Source organism: Primulina huaijiensis, chromosome 6 (genome assembly GCF_012295235.1).
Source record: "Primulina huaijiensis isolate GDHJ02 chromosome 6, ASM1229523v2, whole genome shotgun sequence".
Classification (NCBI taxonomy): Eukaryota; Viridiplantae; Streptophyta; class Magnoliopsida; order Lamiales; family Gesneriaceae; genus Primulina; species Primulina huaijiensis.
Window position 1 is genome coordinate 21,702,968 of NC_133311.1, and position 18,426 is coordinate 21,721,393.

The 18,426-nt window shown below is 33.2% G+C and overlaps 2 protein-coding genes, 1 long non-coding RNA gene and 1 pseudogene across 3 annotated transcripts in view; 3 read left to right on the forward strand and 1 right to left on the reverse strand.

Annotated features, from left to right (window-relative positions):
• The first annotated feature begins 2,650 nt into the window (after nt 1-2,650).
• Nucleotides 2,651-5,554, forward strand: LOC140979188 (katanin p60 ATPase-containing subunit A1-like; annotated as a pseudogene).
• A 434-nt stretch (nt 5,555-5,988) lies between these two features.
• Nucleotides 5,989-9,207, forward strand: LOC140978613 (uncharacterized). The gene is made up of 6 exons (XM_073443794.1): nt 5,989-6,134; nt 6,256-6,402; nt 7,320-7,406; nt 7,605-7,727; nt 7,957-8,031; nt 8,966-9,207. The coding sequence occupies exons 1-6, from the start codon at nt 5,990-5,992 to the stop codon at nt 9,067-9,069; spliced, it is 681 nt and encodes a 226-aa protein (XP_073299895.1). The 5' UTR covers nt 5,989; the 3' UTR covers nt 9,070-9,207.
• A 3,290-nt stretch (nt 9,208-12,497) lies between these two features.
• On the reverse strand, nt 12,498-16,123 carry LOC140978310 (plastidic ATP/ADP-transporter-like). Its single transcript, XM_073443229.1, has 5 exons — nt 15,350-16,123; nt 14,276-14,530; nt 13,863-14,006; nt 13,426-13,773; nt 12,498-13,012 (listed from the first exon to the last, which is right to left on the reverse strand). The coding sequence occupies exons 1-5, from the start codon at nt 16,121-16,123 to the stop codon at nt 12,662-12,664; spliced, it is 1,872 nt and encodes a 623-aa protein (XP_073299330.1). The 3' UTR covers nt 12,498-12,661.
• An 18-nt stretch (nt 16,124-16,141) lies between these two features.
• LOC140978314 (uncharacterized) overlaps nt 16,142-18,426 on the forward strand; it is a 36,278-nt gene continuing 33,993 nt past the window's right edge. The window contains exon 1 of the long non-coding RNA XR_012175554.1: nt 16,142-16,278. This is a non-coding gene — a long non-coding RNA (uncharacterized lncRNA). The remainder of the gene's footprint in view (nt 16,279-18,426) is intronic.

Genomic DNA, 18,426 nt, shown 5'->3' on the forward strand with positions numbered 1-18,426 from the left:
ACTTTCTATTACATGTTTTTATTTTCTAAGGAGTGTCAAATTTTAAGTAACTTTGAGTTTGAGTCTCTCCGCCACAAATCTCAATTTAAAATCTTTAAATTTTTATACAATATTTTAAAAATAAACAAGTGTTTGAACAAACCTTCAATAAAAAATGTTTTTACAGTTGAAAATGAGTTTAGACATTAACTATTTTTTGTTAAAAAAAAAATGAATAGTTAAAAATAATTAAACAGATGTTTGAACAATTTTTCTACAATATTTTTATAAATACATATTTAAAACTATCCGAATTTGGATGAATTTAATGGATAAGGGAGCCTAAAATAAATGATTCATGTTTTTCGTATGAAAGCCATGTAATTAATGTTGCCATAAAACTATTCGCTAGAAAGAAACCGCAGCCTTCGAACATACATATGTAGCACGAGGAAAAATACTTCGTGTCGGTAGGAAGAAACCGCAGCCTTCCTCAAGTTTAAAATCCTTTTATAATATGATAATTATTTTTTAAAACAATGATCTGCGAATTTGACCCATCCACAAAATAACAAAATCGTGCAAGAAATGGATTCTCTCGCTCTTTTTTTTTTTTTCTGGTAAATACAATTACAACCATGCATATCTACATTTTATATAATATATTTTTAAACTTAACACCTCGTGCTAACTAATTTTAATATATCCATATGATATCAAATTTTCTTTACAATTTGAGGTATTTTTTTTAGCTTCGTTCAATAATTTTTTTAAAGAAAATAACATCTTAAAGTGTATTTGAGGTCATTTTTTTACAAATATAGTTGACCGGGTTTATTTTACAAATTTTCTCTCACAGTTTAACCTTCGTAATATTTATATTAAGATTGAAACTTGAGCCTCAATCTTGGACCTAACTCAACCCTAAAAGCTAGCTCAAGGGGAAAGGATTGTCCAACTTTATATATGCAACTCTCAGGTTATTTATTCAACTGATGTGGGACAACTAACACACTCTCCTCACGTCCAGGAATGAACATCTGGAGTGTAGAGTTTACAAATGACCCAACTATGGACAGAACGGGTGGCCTAACTATAGGCAGTCCAACACATAACGGTGAAACATTAACTCTAATACCATGTTGACCTAAGAACAAGAGTGCGGAAGAATTCCCTTCCAAATATAAGTATCAACTGTCCAACTTTGTATCCTACAAGAAACTTTCTCCAGCCTTCAAGCACTTTGTTCTCAATGTCTCTACTCACTCGGAGCCCCAATTTTATCACCAGACCATGCAACATGAAGAATGGCGTCAGGCCATGAAGAATGAACTTCTAGCTCTAGAGGCCAACACCACATGATCCATTGTAAATCTTCCTCCCGGGAAACATGCATTGGTTCGAAATGGATATATAAAATCAAGTTAAATTCTTCCGGAGCCATTGATCGATACAAAGTTCGGTTCGTTGCCAAAGGTTATAATCAACGTGAAGGCATTGATTTTATTAATATTTGTTAGCAAACTCACTCACCAGAGTTTATTAGTGATTTTTGTATATATCTTTATTTTTTTCCGAATTTTTCTCCTATTTATTTATAATTTATCTAAAAATTCAAACTAACTCATTAAATATTATCTACTCACTAATTTATAAGTATCATATCCTAAAATAATATATATTTTTTACAAAAAATTTAATATACGGACAACTAGTATTGTATTAAATAGCCCAGCTCGCGATAAACACTTTGTTTTGGATTCTCCAAATACGCATCTAACAACATTTGGCTCTTTTTTTGTTTTGTTTATACTGTTGTTTTGACGTATTTCTTTATCATTAACCAATATCACTAAATTATTTATTATTCGAGAATTGATTTGAGACCTTTGGATATCGTCTTAGGGCATAATCTCAACCACGGATTTCCTTGATTTGCTTGGTCAGGTTGTAAAAAAACATAAGATTCTTTTCCTTTTTTTTATTTGGCTGTTTAATAATCTTTTAGTAAAAAAGAAAGAAATTGACGAAAAGGTAAATTAAAGCAAGTCCAAGGACTTTAATTGGAATTTAAATTTCCTTCGACTCAAAATTCATGCGACAGTTAAAACCGAGCTGTTCATTGCCACTTCTTGTTGTTGGTCACTGTCACATGCATCTCCAATACGCTTAACTTCAAAATAATGTAATTCATACACCAAATACAAATCTCGTCTCCAACCCATTAATTTTAAATTATACACTAAAAAAATATAATCGAATATTCTCTATTATTTTATTCACAACAATTAATTTATTCCACAAAATATTTTTAAACGCGATAATTAAAATATCAATAATATCTAAAATAATTTCCATATTGATATTATTCATTAGAAATTTTTTAAAAAAAAAATTTACAATTTTATTGAAATAATATAATATTATTGAACCTTAAAATCAACACATTACAAGTAACCATTACAACAAATAAATTCTAATTAAAAAATACGTAAAATTTTAACAAAAGAAATAAATTAATAAAATTGACGCTATTGTTATAGTGTTGCACCAACCTACCGCTAAAAATAGCGCTGGTGGTGTTGGATTGGAGATACTTTGATCCGGAAGCAGCAATATGTATATATATGTATGAATTACAGATTTTGAAGTCTTCTACGCTTGTGTTGAAATGGTGGGAGAATATAAGGAAACCAAAGAGTAAGATCATACTGTCTTTGCAGCTCTTAGAGAGGTTTCTGCTTCTTTGTGTGTAATAATTTTGCTAGTAATAGAAAAAACTGATGATAGTAGACAATTTTAAATAACTATATTTAGTGTTTTTATAGAGTTCCTATACTGAAGTCATGTGTTAAAATTTTTTGTCTTTGTGTCTTCCTTCGTTTCCAAAATTTTCTCTAGATATTTGAATACAGTTGACGATCATTTGCTTCGTTCCAAATGGATGAATTTCAAGAAAGCAATTTCAGAAGAAACTGAGATTGTGAAGCAGTTAGATGCTGAGAAGAGGTCATTCAGGGAGATTCCTTTAGGAAGGCAACCCAATTCACCACCAATTTCAGCAAGTCATCTTTTGTGTTCCAACCATTGGATGAATATCCAACATCATCTGGTGGCCCAATGGATGACCCTGATGTGTGGAGGCCACCTCCGCGAGACCCTGCGGTCAGAAGATCTACAAGGGGTGGTCAAATTGGCATGAGGAAGTCCCCACAAGATGGTGCTTGGGGTCGTGGAGGTTCCACAAAAACTGTAATCTATATGCTTTATTAGTCTCAGAACTGATGGGATTAGCCTGTTATGTTATATTCTCTAATGTGTGAAGCAGGTAGTAACTTCCTTTATAGTTAACCTCCTAGTGGGCAAGATTTGGAAATATTAGTAGAATCCTTATTGCTACCCGTAGATAGAAGTTTCCATATGAAGGCATAGAACTTTGAATTCTGTTCGAGTGGAAGATTCTTTAAAGTTGCTAATTCAGTGGACGCACTGTTAGAATGTGTCTTCTTCTGTTAAGATTGAAACTTGGACCTAACTCAACCCCAAAAACTAGCTCAAGGGGGGAGGATTGTCCAAGTCCATATATGCAACTTTCAGGTTATTTATCCAACCGATATGGGACAACTAACATCTTCCTTGTAAGGATACATGAGAGATGAGAAATCTGCATGCATGACTTAACTAGTTACTCTTATCACATCTCTGCTTGCAGGGGATTAGGAGGCCATGGAAAGGTGTGCTCATGTTTGGTCCACCAGGTACTGGGAAGACACTTCTTGCTAAAGCAGTTGCTACCGAGTGTGGCACAACATTTTTCAACATTTCTTCTGCTACCTTGGCTTCAAAATGGCGTGGAGAAAGTGAGAGAATGGTCCGGTGCTTGTTTGATCTTGCAAGGGCCTATGCCCCGAGTACCATATTCATAGATGAGATCGATTCTCTTTGCAATGCTCGAGGGTAAGATAATAAGAGTTTCATCAATGCAGGCACGGTTGCAATCTTGGTACCCTTTTTTATACAGTATGCAAGTTGTGCAAGAATCCATCTCATGCATTTGAACGAACATGATCATTTTTCTAATCACCTATTGAATTCTGCATTTTATTGCTGATATCTCGCTCCGACCTGGATGTCTTATAGTTCACTTGAGTTTTTGAAGCATCATTTTTTAAGCCCATGTGCTGATAATGGAACGATACCTCTTTCAATAATGGTTCCAGTGTGAAAATATTTTCTTTATCTTTGAACTTTACCTCTTATGTTTTCCGTGGCATGCATCTTGTAGTGTGTCAACTTTCTTATGTAATATCTAGTTTGGAACCTTCACGTTTGTATAAACTGTTTCCTATCTTTCAGGGCTTCAGGTGAACATGAATCATCCAGAAGGGTGAAGTCTGAATTTCTGGTTCAGGTAGATGGCGTCAATGCCTCTTCTACCAATGAAAATGGTAATAGTGGTGGTTTTAGCAGCTACAAATTTTCCTTGGGATATCGATGAGGCATTGAGGTTGCATCCTAGTTTTTTGCTTCTCTTGTCAATTATTATTTATTTTTCGCCATGTAAGTAGCACTTAATTTTTGCATCTGATTCATTCACGATCTGTTCAGGAGGCGTCTGGAGAAAAGATATACATTCCGCTTCCAAATTCTGAAAGTAGTAAGGAGCTTATTCGGATCAATTTGAAAACTGTGGAGGTATCGTCTTATTTCTTTGTGGGCTTGAAGGATGTTTATTTTTCGAATTAATCCACATGAGTATAATATCCCGACTGCTCAAGGGTCATTGCTCTACGCCTCTACCTTATACGTGATGTGCTAATTTGGAGAAGAAAAAGATGTGGCATTGTATCAAACTCTTAGTAAAAACACTTTAGTACAAGGCATTATTATTCATAGTATTTGAGAGGAAAACGACATTTGCTAACTATGAATAAAATGCTTGCCACTTCGCTAATTTATTAGGCTATTGAAGCTAGGCCAAATGTTTTACATCAACCATGTGATGTTCAGGATTTTCATGCAAAACGACTCTTTCAAGTTTCACCCTCGATTGAACCATTGTTTTCAAACAATACAAGGTTGGTGTAAGAATTCGTATAATCCATTTCAACTTTGATGCATTTGTCTGCTTGACCAGGTTGCAGCAGATGTGGACATCCATGAAGTGGCTCGTAAGACTGAGGGATACAGTGGAGACGATCTTACAAATGTTTGCCGAGACGCGTCTTTAAATGGCATGAGGCGCAAGATAGCAGGAAAGACTCGTGATGAGATCAAGAACATGTCTAAGGACGAGATATCAAAGGATCCTGTTGCGATGTGCGACTTCTTAGAAGCCATGGCTAAGGTCCAACCCAGCGTTTCAGCAGCTGATATTGAAAAGCACGAGAAATGGTTTTCTGAATTTGGATCTGCATAGCATGATCCACTCTAGTTACGAGTTCCCTCTCTCAGCGGATTTGGGATATCTCATTCCTGGTTTTGTTAGTTGTTTCCTCTGTTAATTTCTTGTTTGTAGATGGACCCATCTTCAATGATTTATCCGTGTATTAGTGTTATTGTTAACTGGATGGAAGTTGATGGTATATTTATTTCTATCTTTTAGTTGCCGTTATGATGCATCAAATTGTTTCACAAGGCGATGCATTCGAAATTGAATGTCACCAAGAAAGTTGATTCTGTCGATGTTGCATGTACCCTTGGCTTTCTCCGCCTCCTAAGCATTTAAAATAAGTAACTACTTCTCATCAATAACATCGTTGGCATTTTAAAATTTTGTGTATTTGTAGGCTGTGATAATTTTGGGATTATCAACTTTGCGTATACCGAAAAAGGTTAGCTACAATTCTTAGTGTGTTATTTTCTTTTAGACGGCCAAAATGTAATTGGTGTTCAATTTTCTAATAAATTTGTGTATTTTTACATTATTTTTTTAAAAAAAAATATCTACTTCATTTGATCGGCTACCTGTTCGAGGAGCAAGATTGTCTTGTCTATCTATACATATTCCATGGGTTTTTACATAGCTCTGTTCTTCAGGTATCTTAAAAGCCAAAAGATTATGGGAAACAACAACCTGAACTTTGCTCCCAATATTCTTTTCTTCGTCCCTTTCTATTTCTTCATTCTCCTTCACACCTCCGTGTATGCCCAGGGTAATCACTTCTACCATCGATTAAACTCACGAGTTCATAAAAATAAATATCAATCACAAGAACTCCATCTGGTCCTTTTTTTTTCATAGCTAATGAAATGTTATTTGTTTTATGGATGCAGATGATGTCTGTAAAAAAGTAGATTGCGTGAGAGGAACATGCGTTGGCAACAAAAGCGCATTGCTAGGATTCGAATGTATTTGTTACTCCGGCTGGAAGCAGTTTACATTAAGCGACTTCACCTTGCCACCTTGTGTCATCCCCGATTGTGAGTCCTCATTTTTCATCTCTTTTAAATACTACGTACATCCCACTCAATAATATGTCTAGCTATGTCTTTTGAAATATTTCATTACAAATATCAATTAATATAAAAACAAATTTTCAATTTTACCCTTATTTAAAGAGTGTGCATATAAAATAAATAGGTTGATATATTTTCAAATATTTAGTTAATTATAAGATCTCAAATTAAATAGAGGTATACTATAGTACATGCTTGTATATTTGAGACTAACGAAAAGAGAGACGTCATGACTTGAATAACTGAAATGGAAAAAGTACTAAATAACTAGAAGTTATATACATACACAAGATGATGATAGACGCTAGGAAACACAAAAATTGTTAAATAAAAGAACATTTGAATTTTATGTATCTATCTATTTTTAAAAGTGTAAGTCGTTTTACGTTCATGAATATCGATCATGTTATTGGCTTACTCCATGTTTCATTTGGAGTAGGTGCAGCGACATAGCTCTCTTAGATAATGTGAATCCCACATGATTTCATGTGTGAACCACTCCCAACAAGGAGATCCAAGGGCTATGATGCACTTGGAGTTCAACATAGTGTAAGCCATATTATTATATATAATAAAACTTAAATAAGTTAATTTTTTTCTAATATGTTTTTTTTTTTTTCAGTTTTTAGAGTACAATTGGATAATTTTTAAAATTTATTTATAGGATGGTGTATTATTTTGTGAATTGGAACGTACTTAAACCAAAGTATATATATAGTACGTGAAATTTATTTTTTTTAAAAAAAATTTGGGATTTAAGCTTGATTGTTCTCTCACCAATTTAAAGTAATATAATTTTTTTCCCCATCTTATAAGACATAAAAGGTTACATGAATATTTCACAAGTAGATGTTAACATATATGCGTGTGTCTACTTGCAGGCAAATTGGATTTTCATTGTGGTAGTAGCACTCCGGCACCACCACCCCCGCCGCCGCCGCTGCAGTCGTCATTCAATATTCTCGATCGTAATTCTTATGGATTCATATTCTATTAGTCACGGCTTAGAGTTATAAAAAAATGATCAGACACACATGTTATATAAATGAAAGAAAAATACAAATAAAAATTATATTACTGATTTTAAAATTGTAGAGAGTGTTTTTAACAAAGATCAAATTTATAAAGAGATTTATGAAATTAATAACGTATATGTTTTTCCTCAGCCTGTAATATTGCGTGGTGTGGCGATGGAACTTGTCAACCAGATGGAATCAGCCATTCTTGCCGATGCTTCGAAGGGTCCACAAATTTATTGAACATGACAGTCCTACCTTGTTTCAAGAAATGTAAGAATCCTAAATCATTTCATTTTCGACTTGTCTTTTATTGATTTATGTAGAATAAAAGTATAGGGTGAATAATTAGGTAATTTATGACCTATTTAGAGCATCCAAGTCCCTTATTTTTACAACTCGTCGTCGTTACTTTTTTGTGCATACTAGATAAATCATCGAATAAACACAATACTCTACAAACTTAGTTTATATATTATTATTACTATTATTATCATTGTAGGTGGCATAGGAGCAGATTGCAGTGCAGTTGATCTTGATCCGCATTCAGCGTCGGCTCCACCACCACCATCAAATGGTAGGCTTTGCCAATCAATTTAATCAAGTGTTTTAAGTTATTTTACGCGTTCTCTATTCTATTTTATATATTCAATACGTGTGTATCTATATATACATATAACAATCGATAATTTCTCAACTCTTAGGAATATGTATTTTTAACCTAATTAAATAAATATATATTCATAAATTTAGGTTACAGTCCTTCTTCGTTTGGGAGATGTTTATGTCAATATACGGTGATGACATCATTGTCATGATTAGAGGTGTCAAAATCAAACACGACCCACCAACCCGACACGGTTCAAACCGAAAAAAATCAGGTTTGGATTTAGAGTTTTCGGGTTCGGGTCAGATCGGGTTCGACCCGATTGCTGACCCGAAAAAAACGATCGGTTGGGTTGAGTTCGTTGACCTGAAATTTTTAATTTTTTTAAAAAAAATATAATTAATAAATATTGCCTACATTTTTATATATTGTATTACTGAAAAAAAATATTTATTGTATATTTTATATCATAAATTTTCATAATTTAATATTTATTTTGAATATTTTTTATTTTTGAAATAATTATTTATTTGATTCAGTAAATATACTTTATTTTTCTATAATTAGACTTCAAATTTAAATTATATATATATATAAGGGATATTTTGTTATTATGTGTTTAAATTAAAATATTATTATTTTTTTGAATTTTATTTTATTTTTTAAAAAAAATTCAAAATCGGGTTATATGGGTTGATTCGGGTTCATGTTTGGGTTGAGAGTTTTTGGGTTAGCTCGGGTTCGGGTTGGGCAATTTTTGAATAGTACAATTGCTCAACCCGATCCGATCCACCCGACCCACTCGAATTGACATCCCTAGTCATGATTATGATTATTATCATCATTATTATGTTTAATTAATCTCGCGTCGATAAATTAAAATTTTGTGGTTTTTTTATTATAGGATCAAAAACCACCTCCAGATGCTCGGGGCCATTTTGTGTCGTGAATTTCGGTTTGATATCCGCAATCATGTTGGTATCCACCTTCATCGGCCATACTAACTAATCTAACTTGATTTGGCCGATTAGTTCTAGCTAGCACGCAATTTCAGTGGTTCAAATGTTCGAATTTGATGAATTGTATCAAGTTATTATTGCCTTAATAAAGGAGATTCAATTGTGTGATATCATATCTACTGATTTAAGAATCAGATTTTAAATAAAGAACATCGATTAGTTTTGTGGACGTATATATCATGCACTGAATTATTTCAAGAAAATTATTATCTTTAGGATATTGCCACAATACTATATTCAATAATTCAAGTTTATTTCTATATGTGAATCCATTATTTTTTTTGTGGATCTTACATATAAGAATGAATATAGACCATTGAATGTAATAGTATGTTATATCTCTACTACTAACATCCCATTAACGGTAAAGAGCTAAACAATTATATGGGGTTAGTTTATGTTACATCGAGAGTGTTTCTTTCTCTATTTCAATATCATTAGATCATGTGGGTTCTCACATTTTATTTAAGTTGACATATATGTTGATGATCCAAAAAATAACATTTGATTACATCATAAAGGGAGAAATAATTCGGGTGCAGCATAAACTAAAATAAAATATAGACCATTGAATGTAATCATAAGACCAAAATTTTTCATTTGGATTTCAGTAATAATAATAATAATAATAATAATTTGATAATGTTAGAATGTGATATGAAGACCAAATTTATTTATGTTTTTCATTTATAGTCATATAATTGGCTCTTTGTCTATTGATTTGCATTGAGAAATAAATGTGAAAAATACAATCTCTATTGAATAAAAGGATTTGAACTTCGTCCCAAATGAAAGCCAAAAGAGATTTCTTGGGCTTTTTCTTTAGACCGAATATCAACACATATCAATATTAAATTTTTTGTGCCATCACTGTCTATATTTTAATGATTATTTTAAAATTCAACGTCAAATTAAACCAGTATATGTTTTTAAAATTTCTGTTAAATGATTTTAAGGATGTTATTCAATTGAAGAGGCGCCACCGCCCACTTTTCTCTCTTTTCTTCTTATCGAGATTTCGTACGATGATGCAGATAAAACTACTGGAAATTGAAATATACTCCAAATGATTTTAATTATTTAAATTGTTATAATAAAGTATTGATTATTTTATACAACCAAATTTCTACAAAACCTTTGTAAAAATGCCTCTATATCAATAATCTTCCGGGTTCTAAATAGGATTTTTTTATCCCCCGACAGAAGAGTTCAATAGACATGTATAAAAGTAATCAAACATCTGATCTCTGTTGGAACGACGCTTGTATTATTCCTGTCACTTGAGTCAAAATCTTACAACATAAAATTTCAAGAAACTTTGGGAAAATAAATTCTGAATACAATCATTCCATAGAGATCACTTCCCCTATTCCCTTTCCATCCTATCATTCAATAACCCCAACAATATCATCACACATTTCGAGGAGACGAGGGTTCTGATGATGCACTGGCCGTGTCACTTGAACTGCTAATGAGAGACCCGCCGCTGCCTTCATTTGAAGATGACACAACAGGGATCTTAACAGCAGCTCGTTCCATCNAAAAATATAATTAATAAATATTGCCTACATTTTTATATATTGTATTACTGAAAAAAAATATTTATTGTATATTTTATATCATAAATTTTCATAATTTAATATTTATTTTGAATATTTTTTATTTTTGAAATAATTATTTATTTGATTCAGTAAATATACTTTATTTTTCTATAATTAGACTTCAAATTTAAATTATATATATATATAAGGGATATTTTGTTATTATGTGTTTAAATTAAAATATTATTATTTTTTTGAATTTTATTTTATTTTTTAAAAAAAATTCAAAATCGGGTTATATGGGTTGATTCGGGTTCATGTTTGGGTTGAGAGTTTTTGGGTTAGCTCGGGTTCGGGTTGGGCAATTTTTGAATAGTACAATTGCTCAACCCGATCCGATCCACCCGACCCACTCGAATTGACATCCCTAGTCATGATTATGATTATTATCATCATTATTATGTTTAATTAATCTCGCGTCGATAAATTAAAATTTTGTGGTTTTTTTATTATAGGATCAAAAACCACCTCCAGATGCTCGGGGCCATTTTGTGTCGTGAATTTCGGTTTGATATCCGCAATCATGTTGGTATCCACCTTCATCGGCCATACTAACTAATCTAACTTGATTTGGCCGATTAGTTCTAGCTAGCACGCAATTTCAGTGGTTCAAATGTTCGAATTTGATGAATTGTATCAAGTTATTATTGCCTTAATAAAGGAGATTCAATTGTGTGATATCATATCTACTGATTTAAGAATCAGATTTTAAATAAAGAACATCGATTAGTTTTGTGGACGTATATATCATGCACTGAATTATTTCAAGAAAATTATTATCTTTAGGATATTGCCACAATACTATATTCAATAATTCAAGTTTATTTCTATATGTGAATCCATTATTTTTTTTGTGGATCTTACATATAAGAATGAATATAGACCATTGAATGTAATAGTATGTTATATCTCTACTACTAACATCCCATTAACGGTAAAGAGCTAAACAATTATATGGGGTTAGTTTATGTTACATCGAGAGTGTTTCTTTCTCTATTTCAATATCATTAGATCATGTGGGTTCTCACATTTTATTTAAGTTGACATATATGTTGATGATCCAAAAAATAACATTTGATTACATCATAAAGGGAGAAATAATTCGGGTGCAGCATAAACTAAAATAAAATATAGACCATTGAATGTAATCATAAGACCAAAATTTTTCATTTGGATTTCAGTAATAATAATAATAATAATAATAATTTGATAATGTTAGAATGTGATATGAAGACCAAATTTATTTATGTTTTTCATTTATAGTCATATAATTGGCTCTTTGTCTATTGATTTGCATTGAGAAATAAATGTGAAAAATACAATCTCTATTGAATAAAAGGATTTGAACTTCGTCCCAAATGAAAGCCAAAAGAGATTTCTTGGGCTTTTTCTTTAGACCGAATATCAACACATATCAATATTAAATTTTTTGTGCCATCACTGTCTATATTTTAATGATTATTTTAAAATTCAACGTCAAATTAAACCAGTATATGTTTTTAAAATTTCTGTTAAATGATTTTAAGGATGTTATTCAATTGAAGAGGCGCCACCGCCCACTTTTCTCTCTTTTCTTCTTATCGAGATTTCGTACGATGATGCAGATAAAACTACTGGAAATTGAAATATACTCCAAATGATTTTAATTATTTAAATTGTTATAATAAAGTATTGATTATTTTATACAACCAAATTTCTACAAAACCTTTGTAAAAATGCCTCTATATCAATAATCTTCCGGGTTCTAAATAGGATTTTTTTATCCCCCGACAGAAGAGTTCAATAGACATGTATAAAAGTAATCAAACATCTGATCTCTGTTGGAACGACGCTTGTATTATTCCTGTCACTTGAGTCAAAATCTTACAACATAAAATTTCAAGAAACTTTGGGAAAATAAATTCTGAATACAATCATTCCATAGAGATCACTTCCCCTATTCCCTTTCCATCCTATCATTCAATAACCCCAACAATATCATCACACATTTCGAGGAGACGAGGGTTCTGATGATGCACTGGCCGTGTCACTTGAACTGCTAATGAGAGACCCGCCGCTGCCTTCATTTGAAGATGACACAACAGGGATCTTAACAGCAGCTCGTTCCATCTCTTTTTCCAGCTCCTCTTCTTGTCTGAGTGTCGTGAACTGACCATCCAAAGATTTGGCTGCTCCCAACCATGCAAGGACGATTACTAGAAGTATGCCTCCAAGGTAGGGAGTTGAGTTTGCTAGTGAACCGAAGGTTAAAATCATAAACTGTTGAATCAAAGCCCCGCCAGACTTTCCCAAAGGATTGCACACAACGTCGATTGCTGCCTTCCCTTTTACCTGATGAAAGAAATTATTCTGAGTTACTATCACGAGAAAGAGAGAAAGGACAACAAAGCTATTAAGTAATATAACAAGAGTCTATGAAATTAAGGGCCGAGCCATTTTCCGTCAACTCTCGTTCACGATTCTCTAGTATAAAGAACTAATATGAATCGGAAACTAATTTCTAGAATTTCACCGGCATGCCTACTTATTCAAGAGAGGATGCCTGGCAACATTTATTTTAAGCTTCTTGTGTACTTGAATATGATGATCCAATTCAAATATTTTGAACCATATAACTGCTTAACATTTCAATTGTCATGCCACATGGGCAAAAACACTTAGCAGTAAGTATGATTGTTGTCCAACATATTTGCAACGAAATCATACAGAAATAGTGGGAAATATAGGCAGCCTAAGATTCGAACCTTGGTGTCCTCATCTAGAGGAATGTAAGCCATTTCCTTGCAAGGATCGAACAAGCTGTACTTTGCGCTCTTGCTGAAAATGTTTTGCATGGCTCCTACGTACACAGCAGCTAAAAGTGGAGTCAACCCAAATTTGGCAAGAGCTGGAGCAAGAGGGTCGCCACACAAAATCAATGAGAAAAAACCAACTCCCGATAAAAGTAAGACAGTTGGTGTAATCTTTGCTGCTACTCCCCAGCCGTATTTGTTAAAGATCCATTGGCTCAATAACATCATTATAAAAGTAGTTATCCCAGTAGCAGTTGAGAAGTCTCCCATAAAGGATGAATATTCATTTGGTGTTGGGAACTGAGAAATTCCAAGAATCCGATATAAAATAAACAAATAAATAATGATAAAGTAGGGGCAAAAGATGATGGCCTTGTTCAAAAGTTCACCTGAGCTTTGAGCTTTGATTTCCAGGTAACCTCGACAAGGTTGATGCTAATACCATATGCCACGACCAAAGTCGCAAGATCTCTTATATATCTTGATGATACCAAGAACTTTAAGCTCTCCATTGTTCCCATCTTTGGCTTCTCCTGCAAGGGAAAATATAATTTGAAATCTTTCACTACATATAAATGACATCTGAACTAACTCAAAATCTTAAGAAAATTCCCACACTGATGTCCAAGAGGAACTGCTGCTTAGGAGATTGAAGGAGTAAAAAATTATCGTGAATGAATACCACACCGATGATCGAAGGGTTGATGTTCATTTCATGACAAGTGAACCCTATGTGAATGTAAACAGAAAATAGCAGCTCACATTCTGTTCTTTAAAGATTTTGTAAATAATTAGTAATTACCTTCTTCTTCTGACTACGGGTGGGAAGAGCAACATTATGATTCACCCACAAATAAAGGGAACAAATTGCGAGCCCCATAAGTACAACGATACTCATCATTCCCTTCAGAGAGATGGCCCAACCATCAACCCCGGGACCGAGGTTCTGTCTCATTTGTGAGAAATATTTCACGGTTCGGCCGGAAAAAATAAGGGCAACATTTGCTCCTAGTCCAAATAGAGGATAGAATCTCTTGGCCTCGTCGACAGTGGTAATCTGAAGATAAGAAATCCAATGATGGTTAAATGATGCTGCACAACAAAGATAACAATATGAGATTGGAATCAGAAAAATATATTAATAATTTCCCTTCGAATTTTGAGATGATTTCCTTCTTGTGCAGACCTTTAAAACAACAATAAGAATGTGTTTAACAGAAAAAATAAGAATTCACCAAAAAGACTTTGATTTTAGAAAATATGGAAGGAAAGAGTATGAAACTACCCTCGATGATAACCTGTAAACTTATTTCAGTATGAAGCGAATCACTGAATACATTAAACTACAAAACACTAGCCAACCCACGTTATTTGCAATTCCTAAAATAAGGCTTAGATCAGACCAAATAAAAATAAATAAAAATAAAACGGGTGTCACTTTACAATCAAAATATAGAAAGCAGCTGCAAATTATCTATTTCAAAAGTACTTCATCCATTCATACAGTTAAACGAAACCACTCTACAACTTTGAAGCAATGAGAAAACAGTCAACTATCAAAAAATAACCTTCAGGGACTATACCATACACCTTCAAAAATTTCCAAAGTATTGAGATAACCATTTTCAAACTACCCATCATCCGACTTTAGTTAACTTTTGCCACACACACACTTTAAAAAAAAAAAAAAAAACTCAAGGAATTAACAGACAGATCACTGGAAGTTTGTCAACCATTTCTATCAAGCAAAAGGTGGGATCTTTAATCAATAAACGAAATCCTGACATTGAAAGTCCTCAAAATATCATATAGTATATTCAGAAATTAGGTTACATAGCGCCAATAAAAATAACTATCGCTGAGGTGAACCCATTACCTGATTAGCTAATCCCCAAAACAGAACCGAGACAACGACACTTCCCCACAGCTCAGCCATAACATAAAACAAGCAGAAACTCCATATCCTCATGATTGCAAGCGGCCCAAGAAACCTTGGACCCAAAGTATTCAGAAGCTTATCAGCAAGAGCTGTGGGATGGAAATACTGACTAAGAGGGTACAACACAAATCCGAATGCCCCAAAAAAGGCAATGAATGGGAAAATCACAGTATAAAAAAGAGCCTCTTTTGACAACACATTAGCTAATTTAGTGTACAGAATCATGAACCCAATAGCCAGAGGCAAATTCACCCATGTTTTGAGGAAAGGTATGATTTCGGCACTAGAACCTTTGGCTGTCACCACCAAAACATCTTTAGTATCCCTGAGAATTGTGTAATTAAATAAAATACAGAAAAACATCAAGCCAAGTGGAATAATTTTCTTGAGGGTAGCAAGCTCGACACCCATAAACTTGGGTGGTTCTTTATCTCCATACAAAGCTTTCCCATCTGCTGAAGCTGCAGCAGCCTCAGCCCTGGGGAAATTTCTCGACTTTTGACCAATTAACAGAGGTTTGGTCACATATCCTTGGAATTTGGAAGATCCATTTGCCGATAACGATGAAGGGGGAAGAGTTGTTGGTTTAAGTAAAGGGTTTGTGGGGTTGAATCTATACCTTAAACCCTGTGATGGTAGTGGTAAAAAAGCTCTGATTCTGGGGTTTGAAGGCAAAGAAATAAGCCCTTTTGATTGTAAAACAGCTTGCATTTCTCCGCACGTCTCCTCTTTCTCTCAACTCTGTTCTTGTTTCTACACAAAGCTCCTTATAGAAACTCGAAAAGATGCGATTTTTATTAACTGAATATGAGAGAAAGAGCGATCCGGAGATGGAGATAAGGTTGGAGTATAGGCCGAGGAAGATGGTTTTCTCCTTTTTCTTTCAAGGGTTTGGTGCAGATATACAAAAATAAAAAAAATAAAAAAAAAAATCTTTTATACACCCGGCGGCAAGCAATCCGCAAAGAGTTTTAAACCATGTCTAATCAGACCAGCAGAAAAATTAAAAAATAATGATATTATTATGTCGGGGGCTGAAGAGAGAAGGATTTGTTGATTCCAAACAGGGTTTAACACTACTTAAAGAAAAATCTTATTAAATAAAAGAATAAGGAGAGAGGAAAGAAAAAGAAAAACTCGAATGAAGATGACATTGAAGAGAGTATCTTCCAAGAATCAAACCCAATTAGGAAGAGAATCGTCAATCACGTGAAGAAAAAGGGACAATGGAGACCTCCTATATCACCATTACTTATGTTTCCGCTTCGACAATCAAAAGACCATATCAGAAGATTGGACAAATAGCATTTTAAAATCACGTGTTGTACATAAATGTGTCTTACTTTTAAAAATAGATATGAAATTGCGAATAATGACCTGCTATTTCTCACTATTTTCTCATATCAGTTCACCGCCACTGCCTCGTTATCGATCACAGCAATAACTTTTGATTTGTTGGTATTCCTGACTGTTTGATTGCAACCAATCAAATTATAAATTAAGGTTGAATTTAATGATACTGGGTGAGAACTCGGGTCATCCTTAGACTCAGGCATGAGAATAGAAATGGAAACAAGGTCAGCCCAAAACTAGAGCCAAGAGTCTTGGGGTGGGAGTTAGCTCTGATAATGTTAACACTTATTTGGTATCACGAGTCTACTTCGGTCGCATAGCCACTCGGAAAACCCGTACGGGTAACGAAATAGTATTATGTCCTTATCAGTCCGGACTTGCACTAACCCAGATGATTTATAAGATCGTTGCAGGTTCACACAAGCTCGGATTCGTATCCGAGACTGGACAATGTAAGAGGACTGAGTCGAAATAATTGTGGACCTTGTCCACCGAAAATCCAAGGATTTTTCTCATCCCGTGCAAAAATCATAACATGGGCCACATTCTCACACCATGGTCACTACTTGAGCATCTCGGGATGACCAAATATCTCAGCATTGTATGAATACCCCAGCAGAGTAAAATCAAATGGGAGAAGAGTCATGATCACTGGTACTCGCTATATCGATAATTTTCGAATTACGTATAGTTATTCTACGAAAATTTCGATAAATTCGGTATTTTTTATACAGTAATTTCGATATATCGAAAATTCGATAATTTTTCTCATCCCTAATTTGAACGATAACATATGATCATTGAAGTAAAGAAAAATGAAATCAAATGAAAATAGGCTACGCTGGAGTCCAAAAAGAGAAGGCTGGTTTTTGGGTTCTTTCATATAAACTAGTCAAATGTCGTAATTGGCAGCCATTGCCCTCTAAAATTCTTGCACTTTCTTTTGGAAAATTGGAAATCTCATTTTGGATATAGACTCGAATTGATCGTGGACCTTTTTGGGTAAATTACATAAATCACCTCTATAATAAATACGAAATATTCGAATCTTCAATACTTCAAAACCATTAATCCTCTAATTAGATTTTTAGGTCAAATCATTAAGTCGAGCTTGGATTTGCTTAATTATTCTTTGAGTTCCATTATTATTAATTACTAGTCACGCACACAATATAATTATATGAATATTATGTATTGTATATGTGTTGTTCTTAAAGTTCTTGATTTAATTATAATATTACGTAAATTAAATTAAATATGATACAAGATTTATTAAAATTATTTTTTATAATTGTAAAATATGAAAATTCATGAATATTTTATTGCATAAAATAAAGTTACAAATCTTCAATAACATGATTAAGAACAAAATTAAATTGCCTTAAATCTAAAACATGTGAGAAATTTTGGGATTAGGAAAAACGATTCACCAAAAAATAGTTATTATTATTTATTAGAGGTTCTTGCTTTATTAATAGTAAGTATAGACATCAGACTATCCAAAGTTAGGTTTGAATTGATGTACCGTGAATGATATATTTCAATATAAAATTGAATTGAATTCCAATTTTAATAATATATATTTTGATAGATTTCAAATATATACAAAATGATAAATTATTCCTCCAATCAAATCCATCCAATCACGACCTCAATATATA

What these genes read in the sequence shown, in the direction of transcription:
- LOC140978613 (XM_073443794.1), top strand. Translation starts at nt 5,990, where the DNA reads ATGGGTTTTTACATAGCTCTGTTCTTCAGGTATCTTAAAAGCCAAAAG. An exon ending in CACCTCCGTGTATGCCCAGG is followed by an intron (nt 6,135 to 6,255) that starts GTAATCACTTCT and finishes TTATGGATGCAG; the next exon opens with ATGATGTCTGTAAAAAAGTA. An exon ending in GTCATTCAATATTCTCGATC is followed by an intron (nt 7,407 to 7,604) that starts GTAATTCTTATG and finishes GTTTTTCCTCAG; the next exon opens with CCTGTAATATTGCGTGGTGT.
- LOC140978310 (XM_073443229.1), bottom strand. Translation starts at nt 16,123, where the DNA reads ATGCAAGCTGTTTTACAATCAAAAGGGCTTATTTCTTTGCCTTCAAAC. An exon ending in TTTGGGGATTAGCTAATCAG is followed by an intron (nt 14,531 to 15,349) that starts GTAATGGGTTCA and finishes TCTTATCTTCAG; the next exon opens with ATTACCACTGTCGACGAGGC. An exon ending in CTCTAGATGAGGACACCAAG is followed by an intron (nt 13,013 to 13,425) that starts GTTCGAATCTTA and finishes TTCTTTCATCAG; the next exon opens with GTAAAAGGGAAGGCAGCAAT.